Genomic DNA, 22,062 nt, shown 5'->3' with positions numbered 1-22,062 from the left:
GTTCCTGTTCTGTGTAATGGGGACATCATTGTGATCAGGTAAAATGAGTGGAGATTAAGGTTCCAGGGTTTTAGCGCCTGTAAGCTCCTTAAATATAAATGTAAGCCTGCATGTATACCAAAATGTAATCCACCTACAAATCAGTCAGGCTAAAGTTCATACAACATGTTGAAAATCATTTACTAAATGTTTGAGAGAAACTAAGTACACGGCCCATCTTATAATAAATGAAACAAACAAGGCTTCTTCTCATGATCACATTTTTATTCTAGATGTAAATACAAAACTACTGACCAGTGGTAGTGCTTTAATTTTGAAAAAGCCATTGAACACGATGTTAGACAAATGAACATTTAAACATGCTACAAAAGACAAAAACATTGTCTATCGTGTTCCATCCTAGCGCAGTGACATTTTCCAAGTCTACTGAAAAATGGCGTATGTGCAGTTATGCTAAGATACAACGGTAATCCTGCTCGAAGCTTTACATAGAAAATTGTCAAGAAACTTTATTCATATATAAACAGTTTTGTCTTTTATTCACATTCGTTTTGTCATGGGTTCTGGCTCTTCATTGATACATAACACTGGTCTTCTGGAATTTTATTTAACAGTCTAGAAGTTGTTTAAAATGTAACAGTACAAAAAAAACAAAACAAGCACTGGTGGTAAAATAACAGGCGTGCATAAAACACAGGAGTCCAGACAGTTTACAATGTATTAACAAGAAGAAAACAAAGCTGAACAAGTGACTATACCTTAAGTTAAACTGGGCCTGACCTCTGCAATGTTGGGTGGATAACTCAACATGTTTGTAGCCACCTTAACTAGACCCGTACTAGGAATACATAAATCACTATTAAAAAAGCTGTGAAATGCAAATAAACAGAAACTACCTTTACTCTTCTCTTTAAAAATCAAAATAAAGTCACACTTGTGCCAGAGGTCTCAGATTGTTGTTATGGCTATTAAAGATGTAGCGGGTTACCATGACTTCATTGCATATACAACCAAGATAGACACCCTCCAACTCTTGTTCCTCTATGGCCATGTAGCCAAATAAGGAATTGGGTTCAATTAAAAGGCTGTATATGTCCAAAAGAGAAGATAGTAAAAATCTGACTTCACATGAAAGATCTTCTTAGAAGAGTTAAAAGCTGGGTTTGAACCCTGCAATTATGTATATGGCACAAACCCAACTTAACCTACTCATTTATCAGAAAGGCACATATAGCTATGTCCAGACAGCTGTTGGGCTTTCAGTCTCAGCCAAAAAAGTGCAAGTGTAGGACAAAATATATGCAAAATGTACAGAAAAGTGTAACAATACTATTGTGTTCTAGTTCCTGTGCCAGGTAAGTTTAGAAAAAATGTAACCTGAACGTAATCAAATTGTACCTCCAGAAGAAGTCATTCAAAGTATGGTTTAGCAGGCAAGGAAGAAAACCTCCTCAGCACAGCCTCAACACAGCTGTGCACAAGGTGCTTATCTGAGTTTCTGGGACTATATATACAGCATGAGAAATTAGCTCAGCATCTTCCAGATTTAGGGTACTTAAAGGACAACTTTATAAAAGAGAAAAAAAAACATTACTCTCTTAATTCTGGATACTGTCAAAATAATTACGAGTAATTCATGCCAATGTAAGTTGTTTTGTTGCAGATCAGATCATGTGCCTGCAAGTCACTTTCATTTTCCTGTATGGTAGTGGAACGGTGGAAGGGTCTAAACCATGTGCAACAGGTCAGGGATTCAGCCTACCTACTGCTGATATGTCTTTTCTACTCCTCAGATGATCGAATATATCAGAAAAACAAAGCAATTGTTACATTTAAAGAGGAACTGTGTTGAAAAGAACATAATTAATAAAATTGCTAATTTTTTTTTACAATATTTATAAGTTATTTAGGCAGTGTTTTCCCATTGTAAAATATTTCCTCACGCTTTACTTTCTGAAATTGATTGCAGATTGTGAGATCTTTACTGCTGCCAGGTGCATTCTTGCGTAATGTTTGTAAATTGTGTTCCGATTCCAGTAGAAAGAATACCTGGTCTCCCATAATGCTCTGGGGGAATGCCACATATCTAAACAGCCTAGGCTGTGATGTCACAGAGGGTGGGCTACATACCAATATACAGCAATATATCCATATATAAAGTGTTGCTGAAACCAGGATAATTAACATAAAACTGGGTGTCCTGAATAATTTACCACATTTGACTATGGGGTCGATTCATAAAGCATTACCACATTCGGTAATGCAGAAAACAGCTGACTTTACCTAGCACTTAGGAAAATGTCAATTCAAAAAAGCTGTCACTGCATGAAAAACTGAAATTCCCGAGCAGTGAGGTAAATTACAGTCTTGTGTGATAATTACCTCAACATGTCAGTAAATGTCAATTCATGAAGATTAGAACAGGCAGTAAAGGCACAAACAATACAGTCTGCTCTTAAGTGGTGATACGAGTGCAAAGTCTGTGCGGGACTGTGCTGGGAATGGAGACTCACAAGCAGAAGCAGTGAGATCTCCCCCCAGGCAGCAGCAGCAGAACGATCGGAAAAAACAGGCTTCCTCGGGATACTTTAGGCTTTAGGCTGTTTAACCTCTTGAGTTCCCGTAGGAGCTGGAGGTTAAAAATCACAAAGTTCTTCTAAGCTGTGGAAATTAAATAGAATGTTAAGAAAGGCTAATGGACCGTTTTAGAGCAGATTCAGAGCAAGCAGATTCAGTAGAACAAAACATGCACATCTAAAGGGAAGTTGGGATGCCTCTTATATTGTAATGCTGTGTCTGCATGTTACAGCATGTAACACAGATAACTACTCTTCTGCCATTACAGACAGTCAGGCTTTGGTAAAACACCGCACTTCTTTCGCACCTGCAAAGATTTTTATGAATTAGCACACAAAAGTCTAAAATACAGAATGCAGTATTTTCCTAACAAGATTTTTTTTTTTTTTAACCACACAGCCTTTTATGAATTGACCCCATTATGTCACTATGGTACCACTTTAATCTACTGCCTGACATTTTTCCACTGCCACAAAGAGCAGAAAAGTGAAAGTCTGATTGTGGACACAATCACTTTTGTTGCAAAGCAAAAAACATATTGTTTAGTAGAATGAATTATAACAATATACAGTATTGAAATACACAAGAAGTGTCTTTGCAATAGTTGTCCTTAAAAGAAGTCTACCCAGTCCCGTTCAGCACCTTGGGGGCAAGGGAGTGTGCAGATCATACTTCATAGATGGGTGGCACTGGATCCAAAAGCTTGCAGCTCCTGCATGTGCACAACTTCCATTGCGACTTCCATGCGGTCCATTAAGTGGATGGACTAACAAGAAGTTCTGAAGGTGCACACACAGTACATGAAACACCATATTTTCAAGCTCCTTGGATCCAGCCTGTAAATCAGTATGACTAGCACACTCATAGCTTACCAGTGCTGAATGGTGTTTTGGGAATTCTTTCAACAATGTATATTAATTAGCGTGTCACACTGGATTCCAACAGCCTAGTGACTTCATCTATTATTCTCTGTGGCCACTGGAGATTATAAATACATTGCACAATCGGTATAAATGAATGAGACTGGAAAAAGACAACATTCAAATATTACAAATAATCGGACTTGCCCAATATGGCTTTCATAAGAAACATGGAAATTTGCTGCTTGATGTGGAACTCCGGAGCGGTAACATACTAAGTTTAAATATTGCTATTTTTTTCACTTTCATTTCAACTAACAAATATACAATTTACATATATAAAGACATTTTTGGAGTGCACTCTAGTTCAGAACAAGGTCATACATGTCACCATTTTATGGTGTTTCTGTACAAGAAGGATAGTTGCCAACACAATTCAGAATGTAGGTTAACTTTACAGTTGCTTGCTTATTGTGAAGACACGACAAGTGTGAATGTGTTTGACGTCAGTGCCTGCTACAGAAGAGTGTCATACATCCCTTTTTTTGCACTGAAGATGAGGTCACCTTAAATGGCTTCATGATTTAGCCACCAATTTTACAGTAGAAATTAAAAACAACATGTAGTGATGGGATTATTTTTTGATATTTGCCTTCAGGATACTATTCAGAGTTGAAGATGCTATGGCATTCATTACCTACATATGTCTGCCCTAAGCTGAATTTTCAAAGATAAAATAAGAGTGGGGTTAATATACAAAGACTGTCCACATCATTTGGACAAAGAAGATAAACATATCTTACACGATCATCATCGCTATTCTAGTAGTTCAGATTTGGTATGACACGACAGACACATGCAGCAATTCCATAATTCTCCACACGGTGGAAGTATTGCCTATTGAAAAGAAGCTGCATGTGAGGAATGTTGTGACTGCTTTGGCAGGAGGAGCTGTCTTCATGTGCCTTTGTTTGCTTGTCAGTTCAGTTTGGCAAAAGTCTAAAGCTGCTGCTGCATTCGGATTATATTTTAGAGTCATTCATTCATCTCCCGCATACCTAGCATCAAGCTCAAAGGGTTGAAGAACATATTTTTGTATTCAAAGTGCTTTGCCTTTTATTAAAGGCATGATACAAAGAGTACCTGCAAACTCTAAATTATATTTTCAGGTATGACTACCATCTGGGATCTTTCTACAAATGTACACCCTTAGCCAATCAGAAGATGGATTATTTTCCACCCAAACAGTAAACTCACATTAGGCTATGGACATCTGCCTGTAGGTATCCTAATGGTGTCCCAGCTACTCTTAGAAATCAGATTTAAGTTTGTCCTGAGAACAATATTACTGTTGACAATTCTGCAGTCTCATCATCACCCTTTGCTTTAGTAAATTAAAGAAAGACTATGTGCTATGCATTGTAGGCCAGGGGGCCACACAGCCAAAGCAATACCAAATAACTACCATAAAAGGTGTAGAATCTTTCGATAATTCAATAGAAAGTATAGCTGTTTGTTAGGTATAATTACACTTTATAATCTGCTGAGACTGCTACACACAAGTTTTGTCCTGCATTGAATCTGGTTGTTTTGAAAGAAACATCTTTTCGCAGGCAAATCATTAAGTGTACTGGCATAAGGGTCTTGCAGACTCCTTAACTAAGTAATCCATTTGATTCCTAGAGTCCTCTCTCTCCCATTCCAACTACTTGGACTGTAATGCAGGGGGCAGTGGGCCAGTGCCCAGTAATCACTGCAAGCCAGACTTCAACCCTTTCCTATGTTTGTGGAAGCTGTATAGTTGACCATGCCAGCATACTTACTGACGCTAAAGGGTTACTTTTGCATTAAAGATACAATCATTTAATGCAAATCAAACCCTAAACCTTTTTACAACTATGGCCCTGTTTATTTAATACCAGTAAAATTGCAGTGCGCAAATAGCCTATTTTACCAGTATGTATGCAAGTAAAAGCATTCTTTGCATGCTTAGTGCTACTCAAGTTATGTATAGAAGCAACACTATATGCACACCCATGCTACATTACTTACATGAAAACCAGTAACATTTATGTTGTGCATTCTGTGCATAAAAATTTTAACTCACGTTAGTGAATCAACTCGCTACATCCCATAGTGAACAAACATATGGATGACATAAAAAAAGTAAGACGCTAAATAGTTTCTTTATAAAATTCTGAAATGGGTGTGTGCTCCCCAAGCATGTCTGATTGGAACATAAAAACAAAAAGGACACTTATTTTTTAGTTCTGGGTGGATGTCAGGACTCGGGGGACCCAACCATCCACTAGCTTTGCTCATGTCCAGGGGACTTTATACTTGATTTCCTAACTTATATTGTTTACACTGCCACAGAGAAACTTTTTAATGGACTTGAGTAGGAAACATCAGCAGGCATGTTTTACTGTTTGAGCCTTTTGGTGAAGTGATTCAGTTTACCAATCTTTACCAAAATCTTAGGAACCCTTGCCTTCAATTTAATAGTGAATTAGCATTACCCTTACACTAAACTTTAGCATAAAAAAATCTAAAGGCAGGTATACATGGGTCAATGATGGTACAATGATCCCAACAATATGATTGAAATGCTTATCATGGAGTATAAAGCAATGGCTCACAATCATCACCTGCTCACATGTTATCAGTTCAATCGAGCCAAGGCTATACACACATTTTTTTTAAGTGCCCACACATCAGACAATGTATGGGCATATTGACCAAGAGACAAATCTCTCTCAAATATGATTGGAGAGAGATCTGTTGGCCGCCATAAATCGCAGGGAAATTCCCGATCAATTTCAGAATGAAATCTTTCAGGAATCACCCTAATGACTTCGCCTCACTACCAAGGCCGCTGTGCCCTCTAATGTAAAATGTGTGCCCCCCTCCCCCCAGTGCCCCGTGCTGTTATACTTTACCTGCCCCTATCTTTGCACCCCTTCCAGATTTGTGCCCCACATGGTTGCCGCCGCATTGCATTACAGCCCACAGGGTAAGTGTGTGATGTCGTTCGTGATAACGTAGTGTAGTGTGAAGGCAGGAGCCGTGGCAGAATTCCCACCACCAGGAGGTTAATGTGCCTGTCTGTACTAGGCATTTGGTAGCAACGTTATTTGCTCATGGGTGTGATTTCAGTCTTTGAAACCTTCATGCACTTTGTGAAGTAAACAGTGCTAAAAATAAATAAATTGATAGGAGAACAAGAATTCTGTGAGTAGTGATGTGCTCTTTTTTTTTTTACAACAGCAAGAAAACACTTTGGTCCTACAACAATAGGCAGTAAAAAATAGAAGACTTATAAACTTTTATACAGCACAACAGCACACACTTTTACTAAAAATTATTTCCACGAGGGAGAGTTTCAACTTCTTCATCCATTTTCTTCTCTGATTATAAAATATTGGAAAATCTTGGGGAAACACTTTGTAATTCGTTAAATGGCCCTACCATTTCTATACTGTCATGGCTACAAGTAAACAACATAATAATAATAACAGGGATTTTTTTTGGTCAGCGAGATATTTACCCTAATTATGAACTGACTAGACTTTTTTTTTTTACATAACTGAAAGTTAACTTATTTTGAGGTCATCAATAGCATCTTCATCCTTACAATTGGAAAAAGACAACCACCTACATACATATAAAAAAGTATATATACATCTATAACTACAGTATTACTTCCTGCTGAAAGAACGGCATGATGTGTAAAGCACAATATATTGCAACATTTAATACATAGCAATAGTTAGGTTGATGAGGCTGGCACTTTCACACGTGAGCTACTGGCAGCTTGGACAGATTGTAATAATAATGCAGACAATGTCTTCAGAGTCTAGGACCGCTAACTCTGACAGGAGAACAATGCTGCCCCCAGTGGCCAAAACATCTGATACGCTCCAATATGCCAAGGCTAAAAGTGGTCCCAGTCCAATGGAGACCATTTCAGATCCCGCCCATTTCCACAACAACTTTTTTCTTTCCTTCTTTACTTGAACAAGTAATTAATGGCGATCTGCAGGAAAATCAGGAAGATAATAATACAATAGTCTCTTTGTTGAAGAAAGTTGTTATCTGTGTGTGAGGCGTTTGTAGCTAAACGACTGCGGAGGGCGATGATATTCCTGCAAAGGAAAGAAAGATGGTTTTAGATGTGATAGACAGTCCTGCATGTTCTCACACAACCTATATAACCCAAGTGAAACAGGCAATTTAGGTGGAACTGCATTCTTTCTAATGCTCCAGATAAAAAAAAAAAACAATGCTACTTACTGTCTCAAAGACAAGGCATTAAAGTGAACCTGAAGCCAAATAAAAGTAAAAAATGGATACCTCCGTAAAGGATAATGGCGAATATGTTCTTGTGGCTTCACTGCCGCCCATGTACGAGCATGGCTGTACTGAGCATGAGCAAGTACAGTCCACACATGCCAAGTAGTGCAAAGCTGCTCATGCTCAGCCTTTTCCTCCATGCACAAGTGGCTTTGTGGTACTACGTAGGTGTGGACCATATTTGTATATGGTTGGGTGCAGCTTTTCTTTAAGTCGGGATTTCATATTAAAGTTTAGGACCCTTTTACACTACGTCGGTTACATTGTGTTGTGTTACACTTTCTGCATGCATGGTAACATAACAGCAGTGAAAGTGTATAAGGCCTAGCACACTTACTGTGTCGTGTTGCGCCGTAAGTGCCTGATTTGCTGCCGAGCCATTGCAAAATCAACAGCACGTTTCTGCCAGACTCCAACGGCGACAGAATGCATGTAAGTCAATAGGCGAAGCAGAAAATTTAAATAAGTTGGCAGCGGTGTGGCACGCATGTTTAACCAACTCCATCTATAGCAACAGATGTGACCCTAGCCTTTAGGCTAGTGACAAGTCTGTATAGCACTTGGCCTTGAACTGTTGCCCGAATAAATGAAACACAATCCCTGAGGGCAACACTCCTTGTAAATACGTGAGATGTAATGTTTCAATTAAACTCATGAGTGGGGGGAATGCTGCATTGAATAAAGAAGGATCAACGATAAAATCTAATTATAGATCTAGATTAATTTACTATAGCTTTACATCAGTTTTATGTTTTGGTCAAAAGCAAGGCCCAACTATAGAACTGTAGGACAAAAAAAAATGTTCTATGAAATTCCAGTAGAATTCCAGTATTGGCAAGGAACACCATTTACCTGTTGATTTCCTCTTGAGTTCTCTTTATAGATTCTATGGCACTTTGAAGCTCTCCATGGTCTGCTCCCTTTTTCCTGCTTCGAGTGCTGTGTGTTAGTAGATGCGCTGGAAAAGGATTGGGGAAATGCACATTATTGCTTACACTGATGCAAACAAGAACGTAAAATCGTGATAGTTCATGGCAGGTATTATGGCATTGCTGTACAGTTAAATGGCTTAAGTACATAGGTACTCCAACACCATCTCCACATGCTCCATGCTGAATTTCAAATAAATGTACCAGGGAAGCTTAAAGGGCAAAAGGCACTGCCAGTCATATTACCAAGATGCAGCACAGTAGAGATTTTGTAAAGGCAGGGCAGTGTCTAGGCTATGTAATTTTTCCAGGGTGAGGGTGTAAAAATCTCTTCTCGAGTATGTGGTTGTGATGTGGTAGCCAGAGGTATAGGTTGCTGGATATAGCCCCCAGCATTAGTTGGCCAGAGATAGCCCACCAATACTAGGTAGCTAAGCATAGCAGCACCCCAGTATCAGTATCCAGATGAACTCCAAGTACTAGGCAGCTAGATGCAGCCTCCCCCCAGTATAGCCAGAGGACCCCTGCAGTTAAGGTAGTCAGATGTAGCCCCCAACTAGTATAGGTAGCCAGTTGTCTCCCAGTATAGGTAGCCAAATGACCCCCGCAGTATAGGTAGCCAGATATAAACTCAACCCCCCTTAGGTAGCCAGATGTTCCCCCAGTTTAGGTAGCCAGATGACCCATGCAGTATACGTAGCCATATGTAGTCCTATCCACCCAGAATAGGTAGCCAGATGACCCCTGCAGTATAAGAAGCCAAATGTATCCCTCTCCAATATAGGTATCCAAAGGTGCCCCTAGTGTAGGCAGCTAGAAACCACACACCCCCCCCCCCCATCATGCAAAGAGCAGCAGAGAGAGAGGTCAGTAACTCACCATCCGGTAACGGGAGGGATCCACGTGATCGGTCTGCCTCTTCGGGCTTCTGGACTCGAATAGCGGTAGCATCAGTTATCATGTACACCACTATGGAAGCAAGGAAACTGAATAGGAAGCCAGATCACGTATCTCTCCCGGGCTGAATGGTGAGTTACTTCCCTCTTGCTCCACTGCGCTCTCTGCATTCTCTGTCTGCACCTGTGCTGCTCCCCCTTCTCTCTGGCACTGTCGCCAGATGGCCTACCAACCTCGCCTGCCTCTAAAAATGGTCCAACAGTATATCAGCACACCAAATCTTCATGAACACGCTCTTTTATTTGAGCTGTCAATATCCACAAACAGTGAGCTGACAATTGTTTCGGGGCCACGCAGGGTCCCCCTTTATCAAGGCGTGTGGTTACGACACAACCACACGCCTTGATAACCACACGCCTTGATAAAGGGGGACCCTGCTTGGCCCCCGAAACAATTGTCGGCTCACTGTTTGTGGATATTGACAGCTCAAATAAAAGAGCGTGTTCATGAAGATTTGGTGTGCTGATATACTGTTGGACTATTTTGCTCATGACATTGCCTATGTCACAATATCAAGCACCCATCCTACATAGAGAGGTGTGCCCCTCCACAACTGTACCGGACTGCCTTGTGTAAAGATATTCTTACCTTCACTCCCTGAGGAATCCTGGTTGTCTAGCTCTGGAGAGGAGCAGCCACTTTCTCCTTTCTTCAGCGGTCCACTGGTCTTGTGTTTTAGTTTTGGAACACTTACCTGTAAGTCAAACAATTCTTCATGTCACATGTCGGATTCAAAAAAATGAATGCAGCACATCAAATCGTATCACACAAAGAACATTTTAAAGCAGTTAAAATGAAGAGGTCTAGGTCTATGAAAGTCTGAATTTCATTAGCACAGTCATGAAATAGGCAGTCTTCTTCCATACGTTTCGATATGTAGTAGTAGATAGTACATAGTTACATGCAGATCAGTTGGTCTCATAAATAAAAAAAAATCTACCATCTCTTATTGCCATTCATAGGACAATAACATGAATAGTCAAGTGAGCACAGCCATACCAAAGCATCCTGAAGCTAAGTACCCATGGAAAGATGGACCGTGGAGCTCCACTGACAAATGATTGTTCCTCAAGCCATCTTTCATTATTGCAAAATAACAATAACAGATAAAAAACGAACGGTCATAAAAACGATTGTTAAAGATTCTCGCTATAAGTCTATTAACTTTCACAAAAATCTGAATGATCGCTAGCAATGGTGATCTGTCATGACCAGGCTGGACTTTTTAAATTGTTATTAGGCTGCAAAGTTTGCAAACAATACAATATATGCTCATCAGAACATGTTAGGGGGGATGAAAGACTACATTAAATTAGTGGTGGCACAGTTGCAGTCATGTGCAGTACATTGTTCGACTGGTTTGCTTTTAAATAAGTCAAGGCTGTACTGGGTTTATTACAGGAAAGTCTTTGCTGTGGACTTGTGCATTTGGGTGCAACGGCACAAAGTCCAATCCATTATGATTATTGTGGATATGGTGTTTATTTTGATAAGGAAATAAAGTAAAATGGACATGCATGTCATCACAGATCAGAAAACTAATTTTGAATGCCAAAATCTGTAAAACTAATGCAAATAAGATTATCATCCTAACAAAATCTATGTGGGTGTGTCATATGTCTCCATACTAGGAATACTTGAGAAATTGTTAGCAATTTGCTCATTTTGAAAACTGTTAAATCATTCTTGTGATAAGATGATCACAAACAAAACCATGCAGTTCAAACTGTTAGTAGCAATTGTGAAGGCAGAAACAGCTGATTACAAAGTAAAATCATAGAAGACATAAAAGGAAATAACTAAAATATCTTGCTAGAAACCTACTGACACTGGTAACCGCACAGATGAAAAGATTATGTAGTTATCCTGCACTACTGTCCTGTTATTCAACAGAGATCTTATTTTCTGTCAATACAGAGTGTGAATGCACTCCGGTGCTACTTCCTGGCTGGGGGGTTCCAGTTAAGCTGAGAAGAAGTAGAAGGAGGAGAGAAAGCCCTCCTGTAGTGCATTACACTTTTAATTGGATAATTGTACAAACAATATGCACTTCCATGAAGCTGTAAGATACAGCATGTGTATAAGGCCGCCTACAGGGACACTCTCTCTAAGCCTGGCCAGGGCTTCAGGTCACGTTTGTGGCAATCCAAGTGGTGTGGTGGGCGGAGCCTCAATCAAGTGGGTTCTGTGATATGTCACAACTGGCTTTGGCATTTTCCACGCCTTCCTCAGGTCCTAAGGAAGGCGTGGTACCAAAACCCAAAGTGATGCATTACGGCACCCGCGTGATTGAGGCTCTTCCCACTGCACCACTTTGTATGTCACCAATGCAACCTGAAGCCCTGGCCAGGCTTAGTGGAAAAAAGCAACCATGCAGGAGACCTTAAACACATGCTGTATCTTACAGCTTCATGTAAGTGCTTATCGTATGTGTGATAATCGAATTAAAGGTTTAATGCACTATAGAAGCGCTTTCCCTACTTCTTATAAACTGCACAGATGAAGACTGACCCCCAATACTAGGGATTTATAACATTTAGGAAAACACTTTAATCAAAGAAGTAAAGACTTACATGATGCGATTTGTGAGCCATACAGCTAAAAGGGTTAGTAAGTGTAAGCTGACACCATACACATGCTTCCTTGATCTTGATAGGACAGACGAGAGAAGAGCCACTGTGGTGTCTCCAGACCTACCTGATATCTGCATTTCTCCCGCTTTGCCCCTTGGTTACTGAGACTAATTACACTGCTCGAACGTACCATTGGAGTCCTATGCCTGACTTTTGTCTGGATGGCACCTTCATTTTCAAACTGAATCAGATCGTTAAGGGGGTCCCATGGTCGTGTACTGCAACATATAAAACAAACACGGCAAGATTATTCGTTTACTAAACCACAAATATGATTAGAAAACGACTCACTATTAGAATAAATGTTAAGGTGTAGCTTTAGCCACAGATGGAGCCCGTACATTTCTCAGTGTGGCTAGGCTGGAATCAAGCAGCCTGCTATGAAATGTAACCATTTTCATAAGAGTCTACAATAATCCTCTGAAAACTACTGTTCACCAGTAATAGGTTTGGTTAAGTTTGATTGATACTTACCTTGTTAGATGCTCACCTTGGTAGAGGGAAGGCTCTAGATAGCATAGAGCAGTGTTTCTCAAACCTGTCCAAGGGATTCCCCAACGGTGCATGTGTTGCAGGCAACCTCATCTATGCACAGGTGGGGTGATTAGTGTTTTAGCTAGGTGAATTCCATGTAGCTGAGACACTAATTATCCCACCTGTGCATAGATGAGGTTGCCTGCAAAACATGCACTGCTGGTGAGTCACGAGGACAGGTTTGAGAAGCACTAGCATAGAGCATTATCATTCCACTAACTTCTAGTGTCTGCTAGGTAGAAGAGCTCTTCGGAACTATTCATGTCCCTGAGTATGAGGACGAGCGCATTCCCTACTGGGCATGTGTTTACCGGACTCATGCATGCCCAGAAGGGCAGCGCTTGTCTTTGGAACTACTCATGGGCACAAGTCATTCGGAAGAGCCAGTGGATCACATAGCTACAGAGGACAGAACTGGAACGACAAGTTAAGGAACAGGAAGGCTCTCTTCTATCCAGAACTAAGGTAAGGCAAGTATCAAACCTGAAATTTGTTTTTACACTTCAGGTTTGCTTTAAAAAGCAATATGCCCCCACATGCCAGAATTAAGCTGATCGGTCTCTCCAGATATGAGAATTAAGCAGATGTGTATCCACCAATAATTAGACTTATGCAGTGTTATGCCCCCAGATACCAGAATGATGCACCTGTCTGCTCTCAGATACTGTTAGCTACTGATGTGATCACGGTGACAGAGAGCAATCGTGGCTGGGCACGCTGATCAGACGGTAGGCGAAAGGAACTGGCTCACAGGACCTCTGAACAAACAACTTCCATATGTTCTGCTTGCTGCTTAACCCTGCATTAGGAAGGAACATATCCCCTGAAGGAGAAAATCTTCCTTAAGGACAGATGAGTTACCATTTTACTAAACTATGAGTGGATACCCACAAAGGAAACAAGGATCAAAACAATATACAAGCAGGTTTTATTGCGCCAATAGCTGGAACATATGTACCGGTATATATAAGTGATAACATGACATAAGTGATAATGTACATCATACCCAAATTGTAAATTTTGCAGTGACAAAAACACGCTGCCATCATCACCAGCACACATGTATAAATAAATGATGCCACACACCATATGCCATTATATAATCTCACACCCACCTTCCTTCTCCTTTCCCCATTGCACATCATATGCAGGCCTCTCTGCACGAATTTGGAATCCAAAAAGTCACATGAGGGGAGGTAACAGGGTTTATAGTTAGATTTTCGGCAGCAACAGGCTGAACATATTATACTTAGCACCTATTAAGATTACAGGAACAATGGGCATCCGCAGAACATTTTACAGGGAGGGGTGGGGCCGGGGAATCAACGTGCCAAAAAATGGGAGTGGCCATGGACCAGAATGTGGGTGTGGTCAGGGATGAAGTCATATTTACATGACTCCTCTTGCCCTATGCTGTGGACGCCCATGACAGGAACTCATTCTACTAAATTAATTTTAAAGTTCACTGAACACCCATCACACTTTTTTTATTCAACAGTGAAACTTCGTAACACAGTATGCGGTTTGGGAGCCGCCAGGGGTTAGGGGGAGTGCAACTGCTTACCTATGGGGGGCTGCTCCTGTAGCTCCCCCATCCGTGTGGAATGCTCCATCACTGTCTATAGTTCAAAGATTCCTCCCGGCGGGAGATGTACTCACATCTACCTACTACAGTTCCTGACATGCATTGCAGTCAGGAATGCGCTCCACGGGTGGAATCTAGCCCCCACCCTCCCTAATGGCATACTGAGTTATGAACCTTCCTTATGTTCATTAAAAAAAAAATGGGATGGGTGCTCAGTGCACTTTAATCCTTAGACTGCTGCGGATGTCTTAAGACATTTTGGAAAATGTGCCTCCATATGCAGTGGACACAGTTTTCCACAAAACTTCATAAGGCTGCTACAAACGTCTTTAGGCGTTTCTGAATTTCCACCTCCATACATCGCAGACATCTAAAAGTGTATCTTCAGATTGGTTTTAATGAAGATACGCTTTTAGATGTCTGTGATGAAGTAAGCAAACAATTGGTTAAGAAAAGGTAATTTGCCCAATTCTGATCAATCTAGAGTTGTTATTTCAGATATTACTTACAATGCACTAATTTCACATAGACTATGCAGGACACATTCTGTCTAACAAGATCCTGCATGAGATACCATTAGTGTTATGCAGAGAAATAAGTTGTGCACATCAACACTGTCATATCTGCCTAGTGGCAACAAATTTGAACAGACAGGATAGACAAGGTGGCAAACTCACTCAGCATATTTATAATGCCACTCCCCAGCGATGGGCTCTTGTTCAAAGAGATGGCAAGTCCACTCTTCTCCCTTTGCTTTTCTCTCTTTGGCAGCTTTCCTCTGAGCTTCTTCTAAGACAAATTTCTCCTGAGTGGCCTCTGTCTGATCCTTGTTATTGATTGCCTTAGTTACTTGCTGCCAGAGCCTGGAACAGAAATACTGGTTATAAATGGCCCGTTCTTTATAGTGTTACAGAAATGTATGTGGGTTATACTACACAAGAGAAAAAAAAAAAAGGACATGATAGATACTGAATGTACTAATGAACACGACTTGCATGACAAACATATTGTAAGGGCCAATTTACACTCGCCAAACACGACTGCAATTGCTGAGTGATTTTCTGTAGTTTTCCCAAGCAAAATAAAAGCAATTTTCTTGCGACTTTACATGAAATAAAAAAAGCGATTTTACAGCTATTGCGTTTTGGGACTTGGAATCTGATTGGTTTATTATGAGGTTTTCTGAAACACACTCACTCTGAAAAACGATGTTACAAATAGCTATAGTGAGATCACTTCCATTGACTTTACGTTGCTTTGAAACGCCAGCGATCAGGAACACTGCAAAGATTACTCTGAAAATGCCTAAGTGTGAATGGGGCCCAACAAACACATTCAAAACTTCAGCCAAGATTAATTAAAAATTACATTTGCCATTGCTACACTTTTATCAATAAATTGCGCTTAGACTTTGTATCCTATATCAGACGTATGTCCAATCATCAATACGCTCATTGTATGTGTTGTATACGGATGCACCCACCGTTAGTATAGAGACCCCTCTAGGAGATTGGCCTTAACGCCAGCAGAGGGGCTTAACCCACATGCCTGTTGGATATATGCAGAACTAAATCTCATTTTTGCTCTGTGTATTTGCTCAGCCTTGTGAGCTCCTCATATGTTGGTTATTGGCCTGATTAAGCAACTATAACATTATGCTCATAGAGGTTGTTGCTTTAATGGCTACATTTTGGAGAGAAGTTAACACATTTAGAGTAGTAACTGGCTTTCACCGACTAATTGTATGGACACACTTATGACGTGGATACAGTCAGATAAGCTTCATTTAGAAAATGCGGAGTACATACATTGCAAACGTTTACAGTTACAACTCTACACAGGGCGCTATAGATTTACAAATAAACTAAATTCCCCAAGTAAGGGGTGTGTTTCTAATGTGCGATTATCTAAGCCAGGGTCTTGAAAATCAGTGGGTGATACATGGTCCCCAACAGCTAATTCCTGAACCGAAAGACTTGGGTCTGTAGGCAGCCATTCTCACAGAGCAGAGCTCATTCAGTACAGTGAGTGGGCAGAGAGGCAATTCAGCTAGTAACTGCTGGGCTGAGGCATAGGCTTCAAACACAAAACACTACAGGGATAAAGAACACATTACCAGCTAGCTTTTCCTTTATTTTAGGAAGATTATTGCTCACCAAGAATCAAACCTTTTTAAAAGTAAGTTTACCATCATTTCTGCACAATGCTTATTTAATACTGGGGCTAGGAGTTCTGGTTTGATGAGTACCATAAGTATACCGTACTTTGGTAAAAAAAAAAAAAAAAAACATCATGCATATTCTGTAACTGAAGGTCATCATGTATGATTGAATAGGTTGGGGCTTTATAAATCAATAACAAAAATGTTTTAACTACACTCTGCTGCATCCTAGTAAATTATACTAACAGAGTAATAATAATAATATGGCTAGGACTGCCCAAAAATATCACATCTCTGTGTGACTGGTCAGAGCTTTGTGCAAATTCCAAACATCACTTTGCACCATTCCCTAGTTTTATTGCAATGATGACAGGGAATACCAATCCTACTTGCCCTGGGGGTGCACTGGTAATGTGTACTCAATAGCTGGAGTAATCACTCCATTCTCATTAGTAATTACTCCAGCTAGTGAGTACACAGGGAAGACTAATCCTACTTGCCCTGGGGGTGCACTGGTAATGTGTACTCATTAGCTGGAGTAATCACTCCATTCTCATTAGTAATTACTCCAGCTAGTGAGTACACAGGGAAGACCAATCCTACTTGCCCTGGGGGTCCACTGGTAATGTGTACTCAATAGCTGGAGTAATCACTCCATTCTCATTAGTGATTACACCAGCTAATGAGTACACAGGGAAGACCAATCCTACTTGCCCTGGGGGTGCACTGGTAATACTCATTAGCTGGAGTAATCACTCCATTGTCATTAGCGATTACACCAGCTAATGAGTACACAGGGAAGACCAATCCTACTTGCCTGGGGGTGCACTGGTAATGTGTACTCATTAGCTGGAGTAATCACTCCATTCTCATTAGTAATTACTCCAGCTAATGAGTACACAGGGAAGACCAATCCTACTTGTCTGAGGGTGCACTGGTAATGTGTACTCATTAGCTGGAGTAATCACTCCATTCTCATTAGTGATTACACCAGCTAATGAGTACACAGGGAAGACCAATCCTACTTGCCTGAGGGTGCACTGGTAATGTGTACTCATTAGCTGGAGTAATCACTCCATTCTCATTAGCAAATGTACACAATGTTGAGCTATAGTTATGAGCAGAGCAATGCTCCTGACCTGCCAGAAGATTGATTTGCTAATCCAAACCTTCGACTCTTGGGTGGGGCTAATCTGCTCAAGTAAGAAAAAGTACACGAAACGGCAACACTTCAGATGCAGATGGAAATGAAATAGAATCCATACTACTGTAAGAATCTTAAAGCGGTATTGTCTCCATAAAAATCTAATTTCAACAGCAACTGGTCTGAGTGTATTAAGTGATAAAGATGCTAATCCTGCATTCAAAACTTGCAAAACTTTTTCTGCTGTTATGGTTTGTAGTTATCACATACTTTAGGAGCACTGGCCCTAGTACCAAATAGTGAAATCTGTTCCAAGTATGTGGCACACATCAGATTGATTCCTGTCAGATTCGACCTGACAGACATCTGACAGAAATCTATCTGATGGACGAATCTGCTGAAAATCTATCAGTGTATGGCCACCTTTACACCATCCACTAAGTCGACATTAAATCTACATCTGTGGCATATTCGATCACCTTGGTCAAATCTAAAGCTAGGTACACACCATACAATTTTATGTTAGATAGATGGTTCGATAATTAAATTGAGTTTAGATTGTTTATCAATTGAAACAGTGATCAAGGCAAGGTGATAACCTTTTGCAGAGAGGAGGAGGGTTGACTGCTGCATAGTCCAGTACTCAACTGATCGGGACAAAACTACAAAGTGCAGTGGTATGATCAGTTGTGCATCAGATTTGTGCTGAAATTGACAAGACTGACAATTATACTGATTGACAAAAAGGCTCCTTGGTTGTGCAGTGTGATAGCACCGTATAAGCAAAAAGAAACGCTACACACTTTTGAGAAGGATGCCAAATTTAGAGTTTACTGTAAGTAGAGTCCAAAAAGAAGAGTTTATGGTATGTGTCGTAAGTGAAGAACAAGAAAACTTGTGCAGAAAAAAAATTACCTTTCAGACTCAAACTCTCCTTGTTCTTCACGGTGCACTGTACACCGAATTAATCTGCGCTGTTTTATCTCAGATGTTGGATTCCAGAATGTCTCAGACATTTCTGTCTTCTTGTCATGAATAAAAACCTCACTATCCTGGAATAAAGCAGACAACATTAACATTGCTTACAACTGCTGTAACACAACATATGTTCATAACATTATTCAAGGCTTTATTCAAAAGCATGAAACAAGTGACATTTTATATACTGAAACAACAACTTTATAGAATCAGACAGCCATTGTTTCACATTATGCTGAAAAAATGCTGTAGGTCCAGATAGATTGGTTATAGACAAGCAAAAATGTGACTCTTCTGTATTTTGACCAATAGTCTGGGTTCAATAGCAAAGTTCAATACAGAACAGTATGATGTGTCAAGGAGGATACCTGGACCCAGAGGCGGCTTTAGAGTATGCGGGGCCTGGGGCGAGTGTCACATGCGGGGCCTAGAGCCATAAGTATAGGCCATATACCGTATCGCCACGTTCATGGGCTTGTCCGCCTTTAAAGCAGTATTCCTTATTATTATTGTTTGAAAACAATTATGGGTAAAGGCCACTAAGCCAACCAATATAAAAACAAACATTTGCATGGTGGTTTTAAGTGCGGGGGTGGGGGAGCTCATGCTTCAATTAATTTGGAAATTCTAAGGTTCACGTTTCACAAAATTCACATTGTTGTAGTAACTTTTGTCTTGCAAAATTCAGCAAATTCAGCAATCATGAGGCCCCCCAACAAGACAAATTCAACAATCATGAGGCCCCCAACAAGACAAATTCAGTAACCATGAGGCCCCCAACAAGACAAATTCAACAGTCATGAGGCACATAAATAGACAGCATTTCACATAAATAGGCAGAATGCCCCCTTAATATGGTAGACACCTCTCACCTGGCAGCAGTTCCCCAAAATACACTCAATCTGACAGCAGTGGTTCCCCAAAAATGGGTAGCCCCAGGTCTATAGGTGTCCCCAGAATAGGTGGCCAGCAGTATAGATGTCCCCAGAACAGGTAGCCAGGGGTAGAGATGTCCCGAGAACAGGTAGCCAGGGGTATATGTGCCCAGTATATGTAGTCAGGGGTATATGTCCCCAGTATATGTAGCCAGGGGTATATGTGCCCAGTAGCCAGGGATATATGTGCCCAGTATATGTAGCCAGGGATATATGTGCCCAGTATATGTAGCCAGGGGTATATGTGCCCAGTATATGTAGCCAGGTGTATATGTGCCCAGTATATGTAGCCAGGTGTATATGTGGCCAGTATATGTAGTCAGGGGTATATGTCCCCAGTATATGTAGTCAGGGGTATATGTCCCCAGTATATGTAGCCAGAGGTATATGTCCCCAGTATATGTAGTCAGGGGTATATGTGCCCAGTATATGTAGCCAGAGGTATATGTGCCCAGTATATGTAGCCAGGGGTATATGTGCCCAGTATATGTAGGCAGGGGTATATGTGCCCAGTATATGTAGGCAGGGGTATATGTGCCCAGTATAGTTAGCCAGGTGTGCCACCAGCAGGAGGAGAGCTGCGCAGAGAAGAGGGAGAGCTGTGAGCAGCGGTGGAGAAGGGGAGCCATCTCCCCTCCCTCGCTCGCTCTCCCCTCCGAACTAAAGTGCGGGTGGCTGGCAGGCAGCGGGCGGGACTTACTTTCCGTCTCGATGCAGTGCCGACGCGGGATGGATTTGCCGCTACTCTGGTCTGGTCCAGACCAGAGGCACCAGAACTTCCGGCGCTGGCGCGAGACGGAAGGTGAGTTCAGCCCACTGCCAGCCACCCGCACATTAGTTCGGAGGGGAGAGCGAGCGAGGGAGAAGGAGCCCTAAGGTGAGGGAAGGGGGGGGGGGGAGATAGCCCCCCTTCTCCACCGCTGCTCACAGCTCCCCCTCTTCTCTGCGCTGCTCTCCTCCAGCTTGCCGCACGGGCACGCGGCCGGGGGGGAGCTGTTCAAGTGCGGGGCCTGGGCCGATTGCCCCAGTTGCCCCCCCCCCCCAAAGGCCGGCTCTGCCTGGACCTCCTGGTATGGCACCTGATAGTTATGCATGGAATGAGGAGAGAACAACACAATTCTGACAAGAGGAATACATTTCTCAGAATTAGAAACAAAAATCCTACTTTATGTGATGTGGTAGAGGGGATCAAAGGAACCTGTTCCAGTCTACCACTGTACCCTATGAGGAGAGGCTTGTGCTAAAAAAAAGTGCAGCTTTCTTCCACCATAGGTAACCTGTCAGCATGGTGGCGTAGTGGTTAGCTCTCTCGCCTTGCAGCACTGGGTCCCTGGTTCGAGTCCCAGCCAGGGCACTATCTGCAAAGAGTTTGTATGTTCTCTCCGTGTCTGCGTGGGTTTCCTCCGGGCACTCCGGTTTCCTCCCACATTCCAAAAACATACGGATAAGTTAATTAGCTCCCCCTAAAATTGGCCCTAGCCTACAGTACTTACACTACATAATATAGACATATGGCAATGGCAATGGTAGGGATTAGATTGTGAGCTCCTTTGAGGGACAGTTAGTGAGAAGACAATATATATATATATATATATATATATATATATATACATACATACACCGTACAGCGCTGCGTAATATGTCGGCGCTATATAAATACTAAATAATAATAATAATAATAATGTCCTACCAGCCTCCTATCAAACACTCAATGGCAAGCTGAGCTAATTCCCTGCTCAGTCACAGTGAATCACAAACAGAGGGTTAGAGAAAGGCATTTGCTGCTATATTCAGAGTGGGTAATCATCAAACTGAAGAATAGTCAGCAATCCCACACAAATGTGCTATGTATCATGGGCCATGGTAGTTTTCCACATTGCCTCGCAAAGGATATGGTGGGCAGGGCTGCCTCACGAAGACTGTAAAAACACGACTTGTGGTTTTTCCAGACTTGCAAAACTGCCAATGTAAATTTAGCCTTAAGTGCTGCAGAAAATATGTCAGCAATACAAATGTGTGAAAGAAATGTTCCTCCTCAAACACGTATTCTATATACTTCTATATATTTAATGTAATATTTTAATGTTGACACTTACCCAGTGTCCCTCCAGGGTGGCCAAAACTTCTTTTCCAAGTTTAATTTTCCCGGATATCTGATTTACACTATCGTCATTGCCAAGAAAGGGCTGCAAAACAAAATTACAAGTTTACAAACAATCATTAAAGGAACTAACTACAAAAGTAAAATACATAGTTACAGAAGGCTTGATAATGTAGATTTTGCCTTATTAGTCCCATATTTTGATTTTATGGTACATAACTAACTTAATCACTTTATAGAGGTCAAGTACAAGTTATTGTCATTCCAACTGGCTATATGGCATATATAAAAATAACTAGCCCATGTTAAGTGGAC

At 41.1% G+C, this 22,062-nt stretch overlaps 1 protein-coding gene across 6 annotated transcripts in view; it reads right to left on the bottom strand.

The window, feature by feature from the left end:
- Nucleotides 1-243: 243 nt before the first annotated feature.
- Nucleotides 244-22,062, bottom strand: part of OSBPL8 (oxysterol binding protein like 8) — a 289,354-nt gene continuing 267,535 nt past the window's right edge. For 4 of the 6 annotated variants that reach the window (XM_068276646.1, XM_068276649.1, XM_068276650.1 and 1 more), the window contains 7 exons: nucleotides 21,743-21,832; nucleotides 18,649-18,785; nucleotides 15,106-15,291; nucleotides 12,374-12,527; nucleotides 10,265-10,370; nucleotides 8,643-8,748; nucleotides 244-7,582 (listed from right to left, as the gene is read on the bottom strand). In XM_068276646.1, coding sequence (XP_068132747.1) covers nucleotides 7,447-7,582; nucleotides 8,643-8,748; nucleotides 10,265-10,370; nucleotides 12,374-12,527; nucleotides 15,106-15,291; nucleotides 18,649-18,785; nucleotides 21,743-21,832 — 915 coding nt within the window. In that variant the 3' untranslated portion in view covers nucleotides 244-7,446. The remainder of the gene's footprint in view (nucleotides 7,583-8,642; nucleotides 8,749-10,264; nucleotides 10,371-12,373; nucleotides 12,528-15,105; nucleotides 15,292-18,648; nucleotides 18,786-21,742; nucleotides 21,833-22,062) is intronic. The other 2 variants (XM_068276647.1, XM_068276651.1) reach the window with 1 other exon arrangement.

Source organism: Hyperolius riggenbachi, chromosome 3 (assembly GCF_040937935.1).
Source record: "Hyperolius riggenbachi isolate aHypRig1 chromosome 3, aHypRig1.pri, whole genome shotgun sequence".
NCBI classification, from domain to species: domain Eukaryota; kingdom Metazoa; phylum Chordata; class Amphibia; order Anura; family Hyperoliidae; genus Hyperolius; species Hyperolius riggenbachi.
Note: the sequence above shows the minus strand (reverse complement) of the source record. Positions and strands in the feature narration are given on the sequence as shown.